At 39.7% G+C, this 21,410-nt stretch overlaps 1 protein-coding gene across 2 annotated transcripts in view; it reads right to left on the bottom strand.

Annotated features, from left to right (window-relative positions):
* Nucleotides 1-18,333, bottom strand: part of LOC105472780 (listerin E3 ubiquitin protein ligase 1) — a 67,598-nt gene extending 49,265 nt beyond the window's left edge. The window contains exons 1-6 of one of the 2 annotated variants that reach the window (XM_071095532.1): nucleotides 18,159-18,333; nucleotides 12,486-12,689; nucleotides 11,897-11,995; nucleotides 10,456-10,686; nucleotides 7,417-7,469; nucleotides 6,230-6,410 (exon numbers count right to left, since the gene is read on the bottom strand). In XM_071095532.1, coding sequence (XP_070951633.1) covers nucleotides 6,230-6,410; nucleotides 7,417-7,469; nucleotides 10,456-10,686; nucleotides 11,897-11,995; nucleotides 12,486-12,689; nucleotides 18,159-18,200 — 810 coding nt within the window. In that variant the 5' untranslated portion in view covers nucleotides 18,201-18,333. The remainder of the gene's footprint in view (nucleotides 1-6,229; nucleotides 6,411-7,416; nucleotides 7,470-10,455; nucleotides 10,687-11,896; nucleotides 11,996-12,485; nucleotides 12,690-18,158) is intronic. The other variant, XM_071095534.1, reaches the window with a different exon arrangement.
* Between the last annotated feature and the right edge of the window lie 3,077 nt (nucleotides 18,334-21,410).

Here is a 21,410-nt window from a genome sequence, read left to right on the forward strand (position 1 = left end):
TTTTTTTAGAGATATGAGTCTAACTATGTTGCACAGGCTGGTCTTGAACTCCCGGCCTCAAGTAAACTAGAAGCAGCTTAAAGCTAAAACAAGAAATGAACTGAGAGCTAAGCCATTTCCCACCACAGGCATAATGGTTTGGAATGGGTCTAATCGAGTTAACTGCCTGCTAACAAAAACAATACCCTTTGGATAAATATAAAATAATCCAGTCTCCAAAACATAACATTCACAATGTCCAGTATGCAATCTTAAATTACTCAACATACCAAGAGCCAGAAAAATGTGGTCTCATCACAAGGGATAAGACAGTTAACTGATGCAACCCCAAGATGACCCAGATGTTATCAGACATGGATTTTAAAAAGCTATTAAAACTATACTCAATAAAGTAAAGGAAAATACGATGAGGATCAATGGGGAAAACACAGACAATTTCATCTAAGAAACAGAAAATATAAAAAACCAAGTAGAAGTTCTTGAAATAAAAAATAAGCAAAAGATTAAAACAGACACCTCCAAAAAAAGATATACAATTGGCCCATAAACACATTAAAAGATGTTCAACATCATTAGTCATCAGGGAAATGCAAAGTAAAACCACAATGAGAAACCTCTATTCCAGAGGTCAGTAAACATCTTCTACAAAGAGACAGAAATATATTAGGGTTTGCCGGCCATGTCGTCACTGTTGCAACTACTTACCTCTGCTTTGTAGAAGTAAAGGAGCCATAGATAATACATAAAACTATCTACAAAAATAGATGTTTCCCTCGTGTCCATGGGGATAGGGATGAAAAAAACAAAAACAGATATGCCAGATTTGACACACGAGCTACTGCAATCCCTGATCTCATACCCAGGAGAATGACCTAAACTAAAACGGCTGGCAATATGAAACATGGGGATATGGAGCAACTAAAAATCTCACACACTGCTGGTAAGAGTACTACAACTTTAGAAAACATCTTGGTAGCTTCCTATAAAGATATACTTACCATATGACATATCAATTCCCCTCCTTACTCAAGAAAGATAAAAACATATGTTCACATGAAAACTATATTAAACTAAATAATAAAATGGACTGATATATGCAACAACATGAATGAACCTTAAAACATTACACTAAGCAAAAGAAGCTACATAGACAGTAATGTCTAGCTCCATTTATATGAAAGCATAGAAAAGACAAACCTAATCTGTAGTGATGGAAGGCAAATCAATGACTGCCTGGGATAAAGGCAGAGGATGACTTGGATGGACAAAAGGAACGCATTTTGGGTAAAAAAAAAAAAAAGTTCCATTTCTTTATTGTAGTGGTTATATGGGTATATATACATGTAGATGGGTGTATACATCTGTCAAAACTTAACTGTAAAAACGGCTGCATTTTACAGGATTGTGTGCAAATTATACTTCAATAAAGTTGATTTTTTTAGAATTATTGTAAGATATTTTTAAGTACCCAAATAAATTGAGAGGCTGGGCATGGTGGCTCACACCTGTATTCCCAGCACTTTGGGAGGCCAAGGCTGGTGGATCATTTGAGGTCAGGAGTTCAAGATCAGTTTGTCAACACAGTGACACCCTGTCTCTACTAAAAGTACAAAAATTAGCCGGGCATGGTGGCACATGCTTGTAATTCCAGCTACTTGGGAGGCTGAGGCAGGAGAATCACTTGAACCCAGGAGGCAGAGGTTGCAGTGAGCCAAGATCACACCACGGCACTCCAGCCTGGGCAACAGAGTGAGACTGTCTCAAAAAAAAAAATAAAAAAATAAAAATTGAAAGAGATGAGAAGTTCATGGATAGGAAGACTCAATAACATAAAGAAAGCAAGTCTCTCCATATTGGTCTATAAATTGAGTACAACCCCAATTAAAAATCTAGTTAGACGGCCGGGCGCGGTGGCTCAAGCCTGTAATCCCAGCACTTTGGGAGGCCGAGACGGGCGGATCACGAGGTCAGGAGATCGAGACCATCCTGGCTAACATGGTGAAACCCCGTCTCTACTAAAATATACAAAAAAAAACTAGCCGGGCGAGGTGGCGGGCGCCTGTAGTCCCAGCTACTCCGGAGGCTGAGGCAGGAGAATGGCGTGAACCCGGGAGGCGGAGCTTGCAGTGAGCTGAGATCCGGCCACTGCACTCCAGCCTGGGCAGCAGAGCAAGACTCTGTCTCAAAAAAAAAAAAAAAAAAAAAAAATCTAGTTAGACTTTTTTTAGAAATTCAATAAATGTACTGGAATTTGTTTTGTTAAGACAGGATCTCACTCTATTGCCTAGGCTGGAGTGCAGTGGCAGCACAATCAAAGCTCACTGCAGCCTCAATCTCCCAGGCCCAAGTGATCCTACCACGACAACTTCCCAAGTACTTAGGACTACCAGCACTCCCCACTGTGCCCAGCTAATTTTTTTACATTTTTTAGATGGAGTCTATGTTGTGTAGGTTGGTCTCAAACTCCTGGCCTCAAGTCATCCTCCTGCCTTGGCCTCCCAAAGGTCTGGAATTACAGGCGTGAGCCACCACTTCCAGCCCAACTTTACTGAAAATTTTATGAAAGAATAAAGTTCTGGCCAGGCACAGTGGCTCATACATGTAATCCCAGCACTTTGGGAGGCCAAGGCAGGTGGATCACCTGAGGTCAGGAGTTTGCAACCAGCCTGGCCAAAATGGCAAAACCCTGTCTTTATTAAAAATACAAAAATTAGCTGGGCGTGGTGGCGGGTGCCTGTAATCCCAGCTGCTGAGGCAGGAGAATCGCTTGAACCCAGGAGGTGGAGGTTGCAGTGAGCTGAGATCGTGCCACTGCATTCCAGCCTGGGCAACAAAGTGAGACTCCATCTCAAAAAAAAAAGGAACACAACCCAAAAAATGTGACTAACTTGGGCAGGTATTAGGACATATCACAAAGCCAGGCGCAGTGGCTCATGCCTGTAATCCCATTTGGGAGGCTGAGGTGGGCAGATCACCTGAGGTCAGGAGTTCGAGACCAACCTGACCAACATGGTGAAACTCCATTTCTAGTAAAAATACAAAAATTATCTAGGCATGGTGGCAGGTGCCTCTAATCCCAGCTACTTGGGAGGCTGAGGCAGGAGAACGACTTGAACCTGGGAGGTGGAGGTTCCAGTGAGTCAAGATTGTGCCACTATACTCCAGCCCGACTAACCGAGTAAAACTCCGTCTCAAGAAAACAGCCTGGCCAACAGGCCAAAACCCGTCTCTACTGAAAATACAAAAATTAAGTCAGGTAAGGTGGCGGGCACCTATAACCCCAGCTACTTGGGAGGCTGAGGCAGGAGAATGGCTTGAACCTGGGAGGCAGAGGTTGTAGTGAGCTGAGATCATGCCACTGCACTCCAGCCTGGGTGACAGAGTAAGACACTGTCTCAAAAAAAAAAAAAAAAGACATATCATAATGTCATACTGACAGTGGCACCAATATAAGAAGAAACAGAGACCAATGCATAAGAACATAGTTTAGAGGCAAATTTCTGAATGTTTTTTTTTTTTTTAAATAGGTTCTTGCTCCTCCCCCAGGCTGGAGTGCACAATCAAGGCTCATTACAGCCTTGACTTCCTGGGATCAAGTGATCCTCCTGCCTCAGTCTCTGAGTAGTTGGGACAATAGGAGTATGCCACCACACCTGGCTAACTTTTTAATTATTTTTTTGTAGAGACAGGATCTTGTCATGTTGTCCAGGCTGGTTTGGAACTCCTGGGCTCAAGTGATCCACTTGCCTTGGCCTCCCAAAGTTCTGGGATTACTGGCATAAGCTACTGTGCCCAGCAATATCTAAGAACTTAATGTCTTGTAATGACATGACCACAGATGAACAGGGAATAAACAGTTTACTAGGTAATGTTAGGAAAACTGACTCACCATATATGAAGAAAAATTTCATATTTAACACCAAATGAAAAGGTAGATTACTGATGAAGTAAAGATTTTATTAGAAAGGTAAAACTGCAATATAAAGCCTACAACTATAAAGCTAAAAAAATTAAAAATATAAGAATATCTTTATGACTTAAAGGTGGGAATAGCCTTCATAAGGCAAAAATCAGTGACTTTGATCACATCAAAATTAAGATTTGTTTCTGACATAAGACACATGGCAGAGGTGACAGAATGGGAGCTTTTTTGCATTGCCTAAAAATGACAAAAGATAATCTGTCATGAGATTGGAATTTTTAAAAAAGACAAAAAGATTAATATTTAGATTATAAAAGGAGCTCCTGCATAAAAAGAAAAAGAGAACTCCAAAAAGGAAAAATGAACAAGAAACACAAAAATGAAAACACGCTAAAAATTCTTGAAGAGATGCAAAATCACCAATAAGGAAAGTAATTCCAATTAAAGAGAGGTATCACCTGAATTCCTATTAGGCTAATGAAAAATTAAGCAGCTGAATGCTGCCTAGTAAAGGCTAGAAGATAAGATTATGCAGTATAGGAGTCATCATGTATTGATGGTTGAGTCTAGAGTAACGCAGCCATTCAGGAGAGCAATCTGGCACTATTTTAGGAAATTAGGTATGTACACACTTTACTGACTCAGCAATTCCGACAGTTTCTTAAGATCCAAGGACACATAAATGAAGATGTTCATTGCTGCATTACTTGTGAAGGCAAAGAGTTGGAGACAATCAGGATCAATCACTGGAGGAATGGGCAGGCGAAACACATAGGTACATGCAAACTTCTGAATACTACAAGGCAGGTAGAAGTCATGGATCAGTTGTACATATAGGAACATGAGAGATCGTTTTTTAAAAGCAATAAATAAAAATAAATGGAATAAAATATAACACAGTACTATTTATGTGAATTAAAAACTCAAGCACACACAAAAGCACATTTTTCAAAAATACAGTCAATCCTCACAAATCCCATATTTGCCAATTCACCTACTTGCTAAAATGTATTTGTAACCCCAAAATCAAAACTTGCAGTGTCTTAGGCCGGGTGTGGTGGCTCACGCCTGTAATCCCAGCACTTTGGGGGGCCATGGTGGGCGGATCATCTGAGGTTAGGAGTTTGAGACCAGCCTGGCCAACAAGGTGAAACTCTGTCTCTACTAAAAATATTAAAAAATTAGCCAGGCATGGTGGCGGGCGCCTGTAATCCCAGCTACTTGGGAGGCTGAGGCAGGAGAATCACTTGAACCCAGGAGGCGGAGGTTGCAGTGAGCCTAGATTGCGCCATTGTACTCCAGCCTGGGTGACAAGAGCGAAACTCTGTCTGGTAAAACAAAAACAACAACAACAACAACAAAAACTTGCAGTGCCTTGCAGTCATTTGTGGACATGCATAGAATGGCAAAAAATTTGAGTCACCCACGTGCACATTCCCAGCTGAGGCTGAACAAGGCAACATTCCCTTATTTCAGTTCTCATACTGTAAAAAAGTGTCCTTTTCACAGTATTTTCTCAAATTTTTGTGCTTTTGATTGGTGATTTCATGTTTTAAATGGCCTCCAAGCAGCAGCACTGAAGTGCTGTCTATTGTATCTAAGCACAAGAATGCTGTGATGTGCCTTCCAAAGAAAATATGTGTACGATATGCTTTATCCAGGCGTGAGTTTTAGTGCTCTTGGCCCTGATCTTGGCCCTGAGTTCAATGATAATGAATCAATAACAGCTATGAAAAATGGTGGCTTTAAACATAAACACACATAAAACAAGGTTACGTACTGGTTATATCAGTTATCAACTGACAAAAATGCTGTGAATAGAGGCTCACAAGAACCTAACCCTTTATTTGCCGTAAGGGCAATGCCTCAGTATTCACTAAGTCAGTATTCATGATGAGTTTATAGAACGTAACTACTACGAATGATGAGAATCAACTGCACAAACAAAAGCACATATATTAAACATAGTAGAGCAGTCAGCCAGTGAAAGCAGAGAATGGAGAGATGGACAAAAGGGAAAAAATAAATACATTAAATGAGAAGAGACTTGCACACACCAATTTTAAGGTGCTATGAACAAAGGAGTATGGTAATTCATACTGATAATTCTGAATCTGAGGCCCAAACTAAATAAAAAAGTAAAAACAGAGTAACATTCTAGTAAGAGAAGTAATTCAGCAAATGAATGGCCTACCACAGAGATGTGCTTGCAGAGTTCTAAATATAAACAATAAACATAAAACATAAACTAAGAAGATGGGGCTAAGGAATCAGAGAAATGTCTTAAGATAAAAAAGATTAATATACCTGAGGTACGCTGTGTTTTCCATACTTCCAAAACTTATTCTGTGATAAAAGAGACTTAAATTTCTCCTCCAGAGAATCAAGTTCATTATCAGGTAAAAGGCAAAGCAATTTCTTTAATGCCAATAAGGAACAAGTTACAACCCGGTAGAATTTAGCTTCTCTTTCTTCCTCTGGAACAGTTCTTGATATAAAACAAAATAAATATATTAAAAAATTTAGAATAAGCCAAACTATATATCTGGTAGTTCCATTTTAAAACATTTTATCATTAAGTATGTACCAAAGTTGCTTTATTTCTATCTTCTATTTCCCCTGTGCTAATGACCCTCAAAATGTAAACATACAAAGAAATTTAATCACATACTTTACTACTAATACAAAGTTAAAGTAGATGAAAAGCCAAGGCTTGCGATAAGTGAGAAAGTATACTGTTCTTAGTAGCATGTACAAAGGTGATCCCAGGGAATGGATATCAAGCCATCTAAGACTATTTTCCCTCAAGGACTCTTAAAACTTTAATTAGAATATAAAAGTAAACAAAATACTTTACTACTCTTTCAACAGAACTATTTATATTCTTCAACTATGTTCAACCAGACCTTAAACAACTTCCTCTTACAACTGTCAAAAAGTAAATGCAGGAAACATATACAAATATCTCTTTCTAATACAACCAAATGTGTAGCTCCCAGATAATTCAAGTTAAATAGCAGGACAGCTTGCAAGTAAAAGCACTTAATACAGCATCTCACATATAGCATTATATTATTTTCATCTCTACATATATTATTCCTTCTTTTTAAAAATGTCACATTGGGCCGGGTCCAGTAGCTCATGCTTGTAATCCCAACACTTTGGGAGGCCAAGGCGGGCGGATCACTTGAGGTCACAAGTACGAGAATAGCCTGACCAACATGGTAAAACCCCAACTCTATGAAAAATATAAAAAAATTAGCCAGGTGCAGTGGTGCATGCCTGTAATCCCAGCTACTCGGGAGACTGAGGCATGAGAATCACTTGAACCCAGAAGATGGAGGTTGCAGTGAGCTGAGATTGAATCATTGCAATGCAGCCTGGGTGACAGGGTGAGACTCTGTCTCAAAAAAAAAAGTCACAATGAAATCATCTGATTACTTATGAGTAAAATAAATCCTCAACATGAGTTACAATGAAATAATACAACTTACTGCGGGTCACTGAGTGTATCAGGTGTTTCTTTTATAAGATGATCCTGCAGCACCTACAAAGGGGGTAAAATACCAAAGCCTTTGGTTTTATTGAATTGTCAATGGTGAACAGACAGAGCCTAGTTAAATAAAATCCATTTAAAAAATCCCCATAAACCTCATCTTACCTAAGAGAAGAATCAAATAGCAAAACTGAAAGGTATGAATTTTACCAATTTTTCTTTCCCTATCAATTCCCAAGGTTAGCTGCTCTTGGAATAAAAAGGATAGATACTTCTTCCCCACGCAACTATAAATACTCCTGACCACTTGTTCCTCCAATTATCTTGCACACAGCAATGAAGTGAATGTGAATCTGGGAGAGAAATTAGGCTCTGCTTTCCTCTCCCCTCTTTCTGTAAGCCTGCTTGCCCACAAAGAACGCCATACATTGTGCTCTGCTCCATCACAGAGGAAGGTATGAGGTTTTCAAATGTGGAGAAGTCTGTTTCCTCCTGGGATGTAACACAAGGGAGTCCACTGTTCCAGGAACTGCTTTATCAGCATAAATAAGTGCAGTAACAATAACTAACACTTATTGAGCTTTTGCATGTGCCAGGTATAGCTTTGAGCACATTTTAGGCATTAACTAAATTAATCCTCTTAACTCCATGAAGTACAAGTTAATTCCTGCTTTATAGATTACAAAATGAAGGCACAGAAACTTGCCCAAGGTCACACACCTAGTTGCTAGCTGATGGCAGAGTGGGACTAGAACTAACGGTGTGACCCAGAGCCCATGTCTTACAGACAGTATGATATACTATCTATAATGCTGACATTTTTATTTTCATTTGCCTAACCCCTCTCTAATACATGGGTTTGGAACTTGAGACAGTTCAACGCCAATAGCCATAATGAACTGTGACATAGCCAACTAAAGGGAAACTAAAATGGAAGAAATAACCCATATGTTCAATTATCAGTTATCCATCCATGACAAAGCCAAGAACAAATTTATTTTTTAAAGCCCATGAAGAGCCAAATTAGTTGTCTCAAAATTCATTTCCTAAAGCTCTTAGCGTCCAAACTCATGACACTTCACTCTTGTAACATTTATGACTTGGCATTTTAAATCAACCAATGATTCTTAAGTTACAGATGGGTTAGAGAACTCCATTTGAGCATATGATTAAAGCTACAAACCATCTCCCTAGAAAAATACACTTGGTACACCTGAGAAATGAAGAATGGAAGAACCTAAATGGGGTACTAGAATTAAGTAATGTGTCGGGAGGCTGGAAGTGGTGGTTCACGTCTGTAATCCCAGCACTTTGGGAGGCCGAGGCGGGTGGATCACGAGGTCAGGAGTTCGAGACCAGCCTGGCCAACATAGTGAAACCCCGTCTCTACTAAAAATACAAAAATCAGTCGGGTGTGGTGGTGGGCGCCTGTAATCCCAGCTACTCAGGAGGCTAAGGCAGGGCAGGGGAATCACTTGAATTCGGGAGGCAGAGGTTGCAGTGAGCTGAGATTGCATCATTGCACTCCAACCTGGGCAGCAGACAGACTCCATCTCAAAAAAAAAAAAAAAAAAAGTAACATGTTGGGGGATGCCGGGTGAAGAGATTAGATAGGTAAGCAGGGACCTGATCATGCAGAGCCTTGTATGTCAAGACAAGAAATCTGAACTTAAATTGTAATGGAGAGCCACAGGGAGAACGGCTAATTGAAAGAAAAAAGGAGAGCGGGGAGAGAGGGTCAGATGGACATGTTTAAGCAGGGTTATACACAGGGTGTTGTGGAAACATAGGAGTACTAAATAAGGGAATAAATGCAAGCAAAGATTTAAAAATTATCAATTCCCTCCTCACTCCTACTTCATCTGCTTTTATTTCTCAATATAATTCTAACAACTTTGTTGTCTGGTTTTTCTAGTGCATATACCGGGAATAGCAAATGAAGGGGGAAGAAATGAGACACTACTAGAAACGGACACACTGAAAGCCACAAACAGGTATGGTTGATAACTTTTTATAAGAAAGTTATGGCAAAAGCATTGGCCCAGTGTGGAGAAACTTCATCTGATAATGGGAGTATAAATTTACTTGGCCTTGAAGGGCCATTTATCATTATCTATAAAAATTTTTAATGTTCTTATCCTTTGGCCCAACATATGCTTACTAGAAGTTCTAGTAAGTATTACTCCCACAAAGGTATTAAGAGATCTACTTAAAAATGTTTACTGAAGTAGCATTTGTTATGATAAAAATTGGAAAAAAAATCCAAATGTACTTTAATATAAAAAGAGTTAAATAAACTATAGTACATCCATGTATAGTAATACCAGAGATCCAATAAAAAGACACTAAGGTAGATCTGTATATATATATTGATCATGGAAACACGAGAGAAAGTAATTTTAGATTTTTAGATATGTTATTTGTTTAGATTATATAAAACATGTCTACTTTTTAAAAATGTAATTAAGACTTCAAAATTAAAATGGAAAATTTAAATACTGTAGAAAGATCCAATCCAAAATGTTAATTTTGTTAAAGATCCAAAATGGTCAATTTTACTAAACAGAATTTTAAAACGGCAATCTTCAGTTGGAAATATTTATTTTATTTTATTTTTATTATTTTTTTTGAGATGGAGTCTCGCTCTGTCACCCAGGCTGGATGGAGTGCAGTGGCACGATCTTGGCTCACTACAAGCTCCGCCTCCTGGGTTCACACCATTCTCCTGCCTCAGCCTCCCAAGTAGCTGGGACTACAACCACCATGCCTGGCTAATTTTTTTGTATTTTTAGTAAAGACAGGGTTTCACCATGTTAACCAGGATGGTCTCAATCTCTTGACCTCGTGATCCTCCCGCCTCAGCCTCCCAAAGTGCTGGGATTACAGGCGTGAGCCACCGCGCTCAGCCTTCAGTTGGAAATATTATACTTACTCATTCCCCTACAATCCCAAGTAAAAAAGCTGTCATTATGCTTATAACTGTTAAATACTTAAAATAAAAAAAAAAAAAAAGATTCAGAATAATTCCAGAACTTACACTTGTAATTTCATCCTTACAAAATGCTATGGCTTCAGGTTGCTTGCTTGGAGGAAAAGCCGCTTCAAATGCATCTTTTGCTGCAAACGCAGCCGGTGTATAAGTATCACATTGAGCCATTAGCCAATATCCCATTAAACTTTTTAAGTAGGGAGCCAACTGTTTCTTTACTTTAAGGATAAGTTTTTCAAAAGCTTGTTGTGTGGCTTCTCGGACCCGACGGTCATGATCCTATTAAAAATATAAATGTGATTTAAAATAGCTCTAGCCCATAAAAACAATCACAGACACTTCTGGATATGCTATAATGACCCATTACCAAGAATTCACCTATGCATTAAGCTAAACTGAAATCATTTTTTTAAATCAATAACTTCGAGGTTTTTAAATCAGAAACTATATAAAATAATTTATTAATTTTTCTTTCTCCCCTTCTCCCAATGAGACAGGATTGTATTCAAGACAGATTCAAAGTTGGGCCTTGAGGCCGAGCCTGGTGGTTCACGCCTATAATCCCAGTACTTTCGGTGGCCGAGGCAGGTGGATTATTTGCAATCAGGAGTTCAAGACCAGCCTGGCCAACATGGTGAAACCCTGTCTCTACTTAAAATACAAAAAATTAGCAGGGCATGGTGGCACACACCTGTAATCCCAGCTACTCAGGAGCCTGAGGCAGGAGAATCACTTGAACCCAGGAGACAAGGTTGCAGTGAACAGAGATTGCGCCACTGCACTCCAGCCTGAGTGACAGAATGAGACTCCATCTCAATTTTAAAAAAAAAAAAAAGGTTGGGTCTTGAATAATTAAGCAACTCACTCTCATTCTTCTGCAGCAAATATACAAGGAATAAAATCATCATCAAAATTTATTAAAACTGGAAAGCACCAGGGTAATTCTCTAGTAACAATCTAATTTCTGAAAACAGACTTCCTAAATGTTCTTCTTAACCCGACACAATCCAATCTTTTTTTTTTTTTTTTAAGATGTTGTATTGCTCTATTGTCCAGGCTGGAGTGCAGTGGTTCAATCTTGGCTCACTGCAACCTCCGCCCCCGGGTTCAAGCGATTCTTCTGCCTCAGCCTCCCAAGTAGCTGGGATTACAGGCATCCACCACCACACTCGGCTAATTTTTGTATTTTTAGTAGAGACAGGGTTTCACCATGTTGGCCAGGCTGGTCTCGAACTCCTGACCTCAAGTGATCTGCCCATCTTAGCCTCCCAAAGTGCTGGGATTACACACATGAGCCACCATACCAGGCCCCAACCTCTTTTTTTATATCCACGTTCTTCTGAAGTGTTAACAATTCAATCTGCAAAACCATGCTGACATAACATTTAATAACCCTCACCAAAAAATCAACATTATAAATTTGAGAGTGTCCATGACTCCAACCAAAAAATATACAACAGAAATAAACTAGCAAAGTTTTAATACTTACAAGTGAAATTTTGCAAAAAATTCTTGGCCAATATGGAAGAACTCCTTTCACAGTTTCTGTGTCTCTCTCTGTACACATGGTTCCAAATTCCTGCATAGCCTAAAAGTAAGTCATTATTAACGTCATTAGGATTAACAACCATAATACTGGCTATTAATTATTCTGTTCTGGAAGCTTTGTCTATTTATGTAATAGGAGAATACACTATTTCTGTTTATGCCATATGAGACTAGTTTGAAGAGCTCCTTCACAGACTACTATGGTAGAAACTCTTCAGTTGTTTTTTAAGAAATAAAACATCTACAAACAAAAAAAACCTCATTTAAAGTTACAAGGTCAAAGTTACATTTCCTAACGGGAAAAATTATACAGCCAAAATTCTAAAGCAGTTTTAAAAAGTTCAGTGTAACAAACTAATTTACAACCTAGAAAATAAATATCAACTAAGTTTAAGACTGTGTGACAGAAAAAAGTACAATTATAAAAGAACTTAGCAATTGTTCATTTTTCTTTACATAAAACATGCTAATGACTTTTGTTTTAGCAAAGGGATTTTCTTGATAATTTTTATGAAAACAAGAAAACTTGCTTTTAATTTTGTGGTGACATCTTTCTTTGAAAGCTTCCGCAGCACCATTCGGAAATCAGAATCTACAAGACTGTCAATTTCTTCAGCTCCTTGAATAGCAGGAACATAGCCTAGGTCACTCTGAGATGTTCCAAAACCAATAAATCCAGGCACTGTTCCCTGTTCTTTGGCAAGGAGTTCTGCAGCTCGGCCACTGTTTGACGGCTGATAAGAAAATTACAGAGGAAAAAAGTCAGAGTCCAGAAAGGGTTCAAAACTTAACTTTATAATTCCTTGGCTATTCCCATGGTCAGAATGAGCTTTTATTTTATTTTTTCCTAGCCTAAAATTTCATCTGTTGCAAAATTCCCCAAAGATTAATGGTTTTGTTCCCAAGAATCCATCAATACTGATCCTAGAAATTATTCCGTTTCCTAAACATTAGAATGTTTTGTAAACCATAGATACAATCCATTAGTGGCTCATGATATCAATATAATGGACCGTGACAGAATTTTAAAGAAATTGACTAAAACTTTTAAAATCAGAATGTATCACATGTGGCAAAATTTTCATAAATGCTGTTTTATGAATTTTTTTATTTCCAACTTTCATATAAATAGTATGTATACACATATGTATACTATGTAAACATGTAAAATTAACTCATAAATAGAACCCATCCTTTCATTCACCCATTAATTGAACAAATATTTATTAAGAATCACAATGGCCCAGGTCTAATGATAGCTGCCTCTAGACTGGGAGTTCCTTGAGGGTGGACACACTCATTTCCATATACTCCAAAGCCTAGCCTAACCTCTTTGGGCTAAAATTACATTATTACAACCATAAAAATCAATACAACGGTCAATCTATAATACAGACTCCTTTGTTTTCAATCACAGTCAGTGCTTTGTTTGACTGATACACAATATAGTAGTCTTCTACTAAAAGGAGGTTAGTTGATACAGAGAAAGAAAATATTTGAACTGCTGAAAGAAATTAACTTACTGTCAGCTAAACAGAAAATGCTTCAGTTTGACCACCAAACTGACATCACAACCCATCTAAACTCATCTATTTCTTATTTCTCTATAAGGATGCTTGCCAACGGTTATCCAAATGTGTGATTCAAATTGCTCATACCGGCCAGGCAAGGTGGCTCATGCCTGTAATCCCAACACTTTGGAAGGCCAAGGCGGGTGGGATCACTTGAGCCCTGGAGTTCAAAACCAGCCTGGACGATATGGCAAAACCCTGTCTCTACTAAAAACACAAAAATTAGCCAGGCGTGGTAGCGTGTGCCTGTAATCCCAGCACTCAGGAGGCTGAGTCATGAGAATCGCTTGAACCTGGAGACTGAGGTTGCAGTGAGCCAAGATCGTGCCACTGCACTCCACCCAGGGCAACAGAGCAAGACTCTGTCTCAAAAAAAAAAAAAATTGCTAATACCTAGCAAAAGTGTGTTTGGAAAACTCACTTGACAAGGAATAATCTGGTCTACTTCCTAAACTGAATTGAGTGAACAAGAAAGAAAATGATGGCCTGCATTACATTTTTTTTCAATCTGTAGCATTTAAGACTAATTCCAAAAAAGGTTCTCTATTTTTTTTTTAAGTGAAAGTAAGTTTACTAAGAAAATAGGTCAGGCATGGTAGTTCATGCCTGTAATCCCAGCACTTTGGGAGGCAGAGGAGGGTAGATCACCTGAGGTCAGGAGTTCAAGACCAGCCTGGCCAACATGGTGAAACCCCGTGTCTACTAAAAATACAAACAGGCATAGTGGCACATGCCTTTAATCCCAGCTACTTGGGAGGCTGAGGCAGGAGAATTGGTTGAACCCGGGAGGCAGAGGTTGCAGTGAGTCGAGATCGCACCATTTCACTCCAGCCTCAGCAAAAAGAATGAAACTCCATTTAAAAAAAAAAAAAAGAAAAGAATAAAAGAATGGCTACTCCATAGGCAAAGCAGCTGTTCTCTATTTTTTCAGTTTATTAAAATGAATTAATTATTCAATTCACCTTTTTCAATATTGGTACATGAATAAAGAGCCACAAAGGAAGTAGTCAGTGAATTATAATTCTAAAAACTAAGTATGATGACTCTAGGATATCAGAATTTTCTACAGTCTCATGTGTAAACAGTTTTATTACAAAACACAATAAAAAACTAATTATTGCTAAAATCTAAAGGAGTTGAGGCTGAAATAACAGAATTAAAAGTGGTAACTAGGGGCAAAAGAGAAGGTATCAAATTTCCAGTCTCCAATTTAAGTAACTTGTTACTTTTAAATGCACTTTTTTAAATGTCTACTTTAAATTTAAAATATACTTACTCTTATGATCTTTGTATGTTAAAAGCTACACCCATAGTTCAATAAAAATTAAGAAACAATTCTATTTATGGCACTTATTATTATTTTTTTTTTTGGACTATGCCTACTTTTGTCTACATTCTTTCATGCCTACCTTCTGGAGGTATTTGTGGTGGCAATCCTGAGTCTACAGTTTAAAGACCAAACCAAGGAAGACTTACAAGATCTTTCACCATCTAACCTCAACTTTTCCCAGTCTTATCTCCTGCCGCTCTTTCCTTCCCTTGCCCCACTTCCTTCTCCCTTCTCCAAATTATGCTGTTATCATTCATGCCCTAGTACCAAATCAAATTCGAAGTTCTCTGAGGCAGGGCATGGTGGCTCACACCTGTAATCCCAGCACTTTGGGAGGCTGAGCAGACAGTTGGGTGGATCACTTCAGGCCAGGAGTTCGAGACCAGTCTGGCCAACATGGCAAAACCCTGTCTCTACTAAAAATACAAAAAATTAGCCGGGTGTGATGGTACACGCCTGTAATCCCAGCTACTTGAGAGGCTGAGGCAAGAAAATTGCTTGAACCTGGGAAGTGGAGGTTGCAGTGATCCGAGACACTGTCTCAAAAAAAAAAAAGTTATCTATGTGATGGCCTTTCGCAATTCGATCTTTATATAATCTTTTCTCTCTACCTGAAAACTCTTCCTTTCTTTTCATTGCCTGACAAACTCCTACTCATCTTTCAAACTCATGTTTGCAACACTTGCCTTCCTCCAGTCTCTTCCATTCTCCCACATTCTTTCTTCTAATACCTGCATCATAATTCTTTAATATATTATAATATTTGCTTACATATGTGTCTGTATCATCAAACTAACAGTTCAAGAACAGCGGACATCTGTCTATTATCTCTGAACACCTGAAATCCAGTATCAAAGTCTTCTACTGAAGACTTTGCCACATTAAAGTTAACATTCCAACTCCACAACTTCCTGGCTACATGAGCTTAGGCAAGCTAATTTCTCTAAACCTCAGTTTCATCACACTTAAAATGAGATATGAGTAATTAATTCATTACTTGGATTGTTTTCATAATTAAGCATAAGTTTTTAAATCACCATCGTAATAACTGATTCCAGCAAGAATCAAAGGGTGCTCAAACCATTAGCTGAAAGTTTGTGGAAGAACAGGACATTTCACAGTTTCAAACTAACATATTATTTGTTATTGGCCAATGGAAAAAGATAACTTTATAACGGACAACACGTTAACCAAGTAATTAAACAAATACCACCAATAAGGGGACAAATGGGTACGAAGTGCCCCGGTGTGATGCACTGAGAAAGTCTCATCATCTATGAAGAATTCCTTCTAAAAATTGTTTAGCCTGAATCTAATCATAAGGAAACAACTAGATGAATCTGAATTAATCAAACAAATGGCCCAGGCTCTTGCAAATGTTGTTAAAAAAGACAGTCCTCTCCCCGCTTAAACAGTACTGAGAAACTGTCCAGATCAAAGAAACCCAAATGGTAACTAAATGAAATGAGTGATCCTTGACTGGATCTCAAATGTTAAAATGGTTTATCTTTTTTAAAAAAAAGTACCAGCCTGGGCAACATGGCGAAACTGTCCCTACAAAAAATACAAAAATTAGCTAGCCATGATGGCCTGTGCCTGTAGTCCTAGCTACTGGAAAGGCTAAGCTAGGAGGATCACTTGAACCCGAGAGGCGGAGATTGCAGTGAGCCCAGTTCACGCCTCTGCACTCCAGCCTGGGTAACACAGCAAGACTCTGTCCTGAAAAAAAAAAAATTAGCCAGGAGTCATAGCTATTAAGGAGGCTGAGGTGGGAGGATCGATCTCTTGGGCCCAAGAAGTTGACACTGCAGTGGGCCGTGATCATACCACTGCACTCCAGGTTTGGAGACAGAGCGACCCTGTCTTACAAAAAAAAAAAAAAGAAAAGAAAAGAAAAAAGAACATTATTGGGATAACTACAGAAGTCTAAATACAAGGCTGTATCCTGGATTACAGTATTACACAAAAGTCAAAGTTTCTGCATGCTATAACCATTATTATAATTGCTGCAGGCTAGAAAAATGGCATTGTTTTTAGAAGATACATGCTGATGTATTTAGGAGTTAAGAGTCCCGACTTCTACAGCTAACTCTCATACTGTTCAGCAAAATACATAAATTAACAGAAAGAAAGCAAATGCAACCAAGTATTAGCAACTGGTGAATCTAGGTAGAGTATATGGGATGTCACTCTAACATTCTCGCAACTTTTCCTCGTAAGAACTTTTCAAATATAAAACATTGAGAAAATTTAAATAAAAAATATTAAATGAGGATGCAAGTAAAGTGCTCAGCACAGTAACACAACAGGTTGCTATAATTGCTAATACTGTTATTATCTTCCAAAACAGATTAAGTGACAGATCTAAGAAAATGTGACATTGAAATCACTAGAAATAACTATATCAGAAACAGGAAAAAAAGCATTCTCATAAAATTGGACTGTGCTATAATAAATCCAACACCATAAAAAAATACCATTACAAAACCCCTCATCGTGTAGTTTTACACGAATCCACTTTAATGTCGTCTTTAAACAAGTACTTAGTGAGCGCCTATCAGGTGCCAGTCTCTGTTCTAGGCTCCGAGGATAAAAACATTTACTTTCAAAATACTTACATCTTAGTGAACTAAGACAATAAATGTCATAAATACAATGGAGTTTAAAACAAAGTAGGAAGAACAGGGAGTGCGGAAGGACTGCAAGAGTAAAGTTTGGAGCCTCCTAACTGAAGAGCGTTGGGAGCCGGCCAGGTAAGGTCAAGGCACAGTGAAGAGATCAGTGTGGCTGGATGAAGTAAGCCAAGAGGGAGTTGAAGATGGGACTGCAGATGGAAAGGGGTAACAGGCAGTCCAGAAACCAAATATACCATCCTAAGAGCTTTAGCTTAGAAGAAGCCCAAAGGAGAGGCACAATCAGCGGTAACTTCCACAGTGGGTTCACTTTAACATCCTCCCAACTCTCCTTCTTCCTAGCGCCGCCCTCCCCCAACCAAGCCTCTACCTCGGCCAGATCACCTTCCAGTGAACCTGACACATTATCATTTCTTCATGAATATTGTGGGTGTGTGCTCGGATGGGGACAGCTCTGGCATGGTACATCTTTTCTCTCACGATTCCCCAATCTGCTCAGAGATAACCCAAACCACCCTCAGGGACGCACACACAACAGAGAGGTCACACTCGACACGCAAAAGCACGCCTCCCCACAGCGGCGCTCCACACACCCTCCAGCAACGCGCTGGGCGGTGCCAGCCGCCTCGAAGCGAGGCTCCCGGGTCGACCGAGCCACCCCCCACTCACCCTCAGGTTCCCTTTAGTTCGCTGCTTGTTCTTCCCGCCCATGGTCGCGGTTGCAGCTGTATTCTGAGCACTCAGATCCCGGTTGACTCGTCCGAGACACAACTTCCGGCCTCTGGCGCCGGAAGAGGACTCCCTCTAATAACTTCCCCCGGGCCCTTTTTCCACCACCCACCCTGTCCATTTGCTGCCCCACTTCCGCTCCCGCCTCCCGCTGTGTCCCTGACCATCCGCCGCCGGAGACGTCACAGTTAAAGCCACGCCTGTCTGAGTGATGTCATTCCTGGCCAATAGCAAGCCAAGCATTGGACCCGTGGCGCCAAATCCTGTCTTCCCCGCTTCCAGAAGCTAGGTTTGTTCCTTGCTTAGCGGGTAGGAAAGTGGCGTGAACCAACAGAGGGGCAGTTCACATAAGGGTAGCAATAGAATGTTATGGTAGAGGCTGTGGGAAGATGGGAATGTGTTAGACTTCCAACATGATGCAATCATCAGTATCACCGGGGCGTTTGTTACAAAAGGCCAACTCGGGCCCCTTGGAACTCCTCAATCAGATCCTGAATTTTGACGGTATTCCCAAGTCTTGTTAAAATTTGATTACTGCTCTAGGCAATATTCTCTGTAAATCTACCCCCCGTCCCCTTTTATTCATATTGAAACTGTTACGTGCAGTTTAAAAGAGTATAATGTGGGAGTCTCTATTAACATTTGAAATGTACGAATCCTGTGACCTAGTGATTGTGCGACTCAGAATCGCACTAGAGAAACAAGTAAATGTATGCTGGTTATTGTTTCTTGTCCACGCAGTCACCCTTTTATACTCACTCCATGTTACTGGGGCGCTTCTGCTAGACTTCACCAACAGGGCGAACTAGAGGGAAACAAAGGCAAGAGGAAGAAGGGACTTGCTCCATTCTGTGAGCATCATGCCAGCAGCAGCTGCCTTTTACCGTGGCAGGAGCAATTGCTTTAGCCAGCAGGTGGTTTTAATCTCCATCCTTTTTCCAACAATCACAGAATCAGCCGTATTGCACGCCTTACCGATCACAGCAGCAGTCAGTGCTCTCCTCAGAGATCTGAATTCTACCTTCATGGAACCCCTCCCTTGAGCTCCTGAGATAGCCAATGTTTGAGCCACCTCCTCAGGAGTTTGAGCCCCAACACCGTGGGATCCCTTCTTTGAGCTCCAGAGATCCAGCAACAGCCAGCCATCACCCTCTCTACATTCTTCATAGGCCTGAACTAAGGTGTTTAGGGCCCTCCTCCAAGCTTTTAGGTTCTGATGACTCCAACCACTTTTTTTGTTCCATCCTTTCCTAGCTCTAAGAATGGTTAGCTGCTACCTCCAGTGATTACCTGTTACCTTTTATAATTCCTTTTGACCAATTTCCCATATTAAAATATTTCTCAATAACTAATGTGATTTCTGTTTTCCCGACTGGACCCTAATTTTAAAATGCACACAAAAGCCGGGTGTAGTGGCTCACGTCTGTAATCCCAGCACTTTGGGAGGCCGAGGCAGGTGGATCGCCTGATGTCAGGTGTTCGAGACCAGCCTGGCCAACATGGCAAAACCCCGTCTCTACTAAAATACAAAAATTAGCTGGGCCTGATGGCAGGCGCCTGTAATTCCAGCTACGTGGGAGGCTGAGGCACAAGAATCTCTCGAACCCGGGAGGTGAATGTTGCAGTGAGCTGAGATCATGCCACTGCACTCCAGCCTGGGTGACAGAGCAGACTCTGTCTCAAAAAAAAAAAAAAAGTCACACAAAGAGACGGATGTTCACAAAAACTTTATAACAGGAAGATATTTGTAAGCAACCTATGCTTATATATTGGAGAATGGCTAAATATATTATATGTATTCAATAGGCTATTACGCAGCATTTAAGAAGAATAAGGTTTATCTGTACATATATAGGAAGAATTATGAGACACATTCTTAAGTAAAAAGCAAATACCAAGTAATATATACAGTATGATACCATTTGTGTTTTTAAAACCCACAACACAATAATATATATATATTTATGCATATATATAATATAAATACAGAGAATAGGCCGGGTGTAGTGGCTCACACCTGTAATCCCAGCACTTGGGGAGGCTGAGGTGGGTGGATTACATCAGGAGTTCAAGACCAGCCTGGCCAACATGGTGAAACCCTGTCACTACTAAAATACAAAAATTAGCTGGGCATAGTGGCAGGCGGCTCTAATCCCAGCTACTAGGGAGGCTGAGGCAGGAGAATTGCTTGAACCCAGGAGATGGAGGTTACAGTGAGCCAAGATCCCGCCTCTGCACTTCAGCCTGGGCAACAAAGTGAGACTACATCTCAAAAAATAATAATAATAATAATACAGAGAATAAAGATCTGCAAGAAAACATACCAGTCTGATCATTGTAGTTAATTTTTGTGGGGAAAAGTGGCAAGAAAAGAGATCAGGGTTATGAGTTACAGTCAAAAGAAATTAAGCCTTATCTGTAAGATTTTATTTTATACAAGGACAACATATTCCTGTATTAATTATGTAGTTAAAAATCAACTCAGGCTGGGCAAGATGACTGATGCCTGTAATCCCAGCACTTTGAGAGGCCAAGGTGGGTGGATCACCTGAGGTCAGGAGTTCCAAGACCAGCCTGGCCAACGTGGTGAAACCCCGTCTCTACCAAAAATACAAAAACTAGCTAGGCACGGTGGTGTGCACCGGTAATCCCAGCTACTCGGGAGGCTGAGGCAGGAGAATCACCTGAACCCAAGAGGTAGAGGTTGTACCGAGCTGAGGTCACACTACTGCACTTCAGCCTGAGCAACAGAGCAAGACACTGTCTCAAAAGAAAGAAAGAAAAGAGAAATGTCAATACTTTTAGGCCAAGATTAGAAACTTCAGAAATCAGGTTGGGAGTTGAAAAAAAAAAAAAAAGATTTGAAACTCTCCCTTCTTCATTCATGATTATTAATATTATAAATTATTATTTTCACAGATTAAGAGTTATACAACAGAATTATAGTCTTTTTTCCCTAAGTAACTATTGGGCATGACTTACAGATGCCCGATGTTAGAATAATCTTATCCATCCAGACAAGTTTCTGAGGAGGAAAATCAGACATCAAGCACTTAAAAATATATTTCCACATTCTATTTTATTTATTTATTGACCCTCCATACCCAAGTACATTTGAAAAACATCACCATATCCTGTGGCTTTAAAAAATGGCACAGTTGGCTGAAATTCACATGACCTCCTGAGTCTAAT

This window comes from Macaca nemestrina, chromosome 4 (assembly GCF_043159975.1).
Source record: "Macaca nemestrina isolate mMacNem1 chromosome 4, mMacNem.hap1, whole genome shotgun sequence".
NCBI classification, from domain to species: Eukaryota; Metazoa; Chordata; class Mammalia; order Primates; family Cercopithecidae; genus Macaca; species Macaca nemestrina.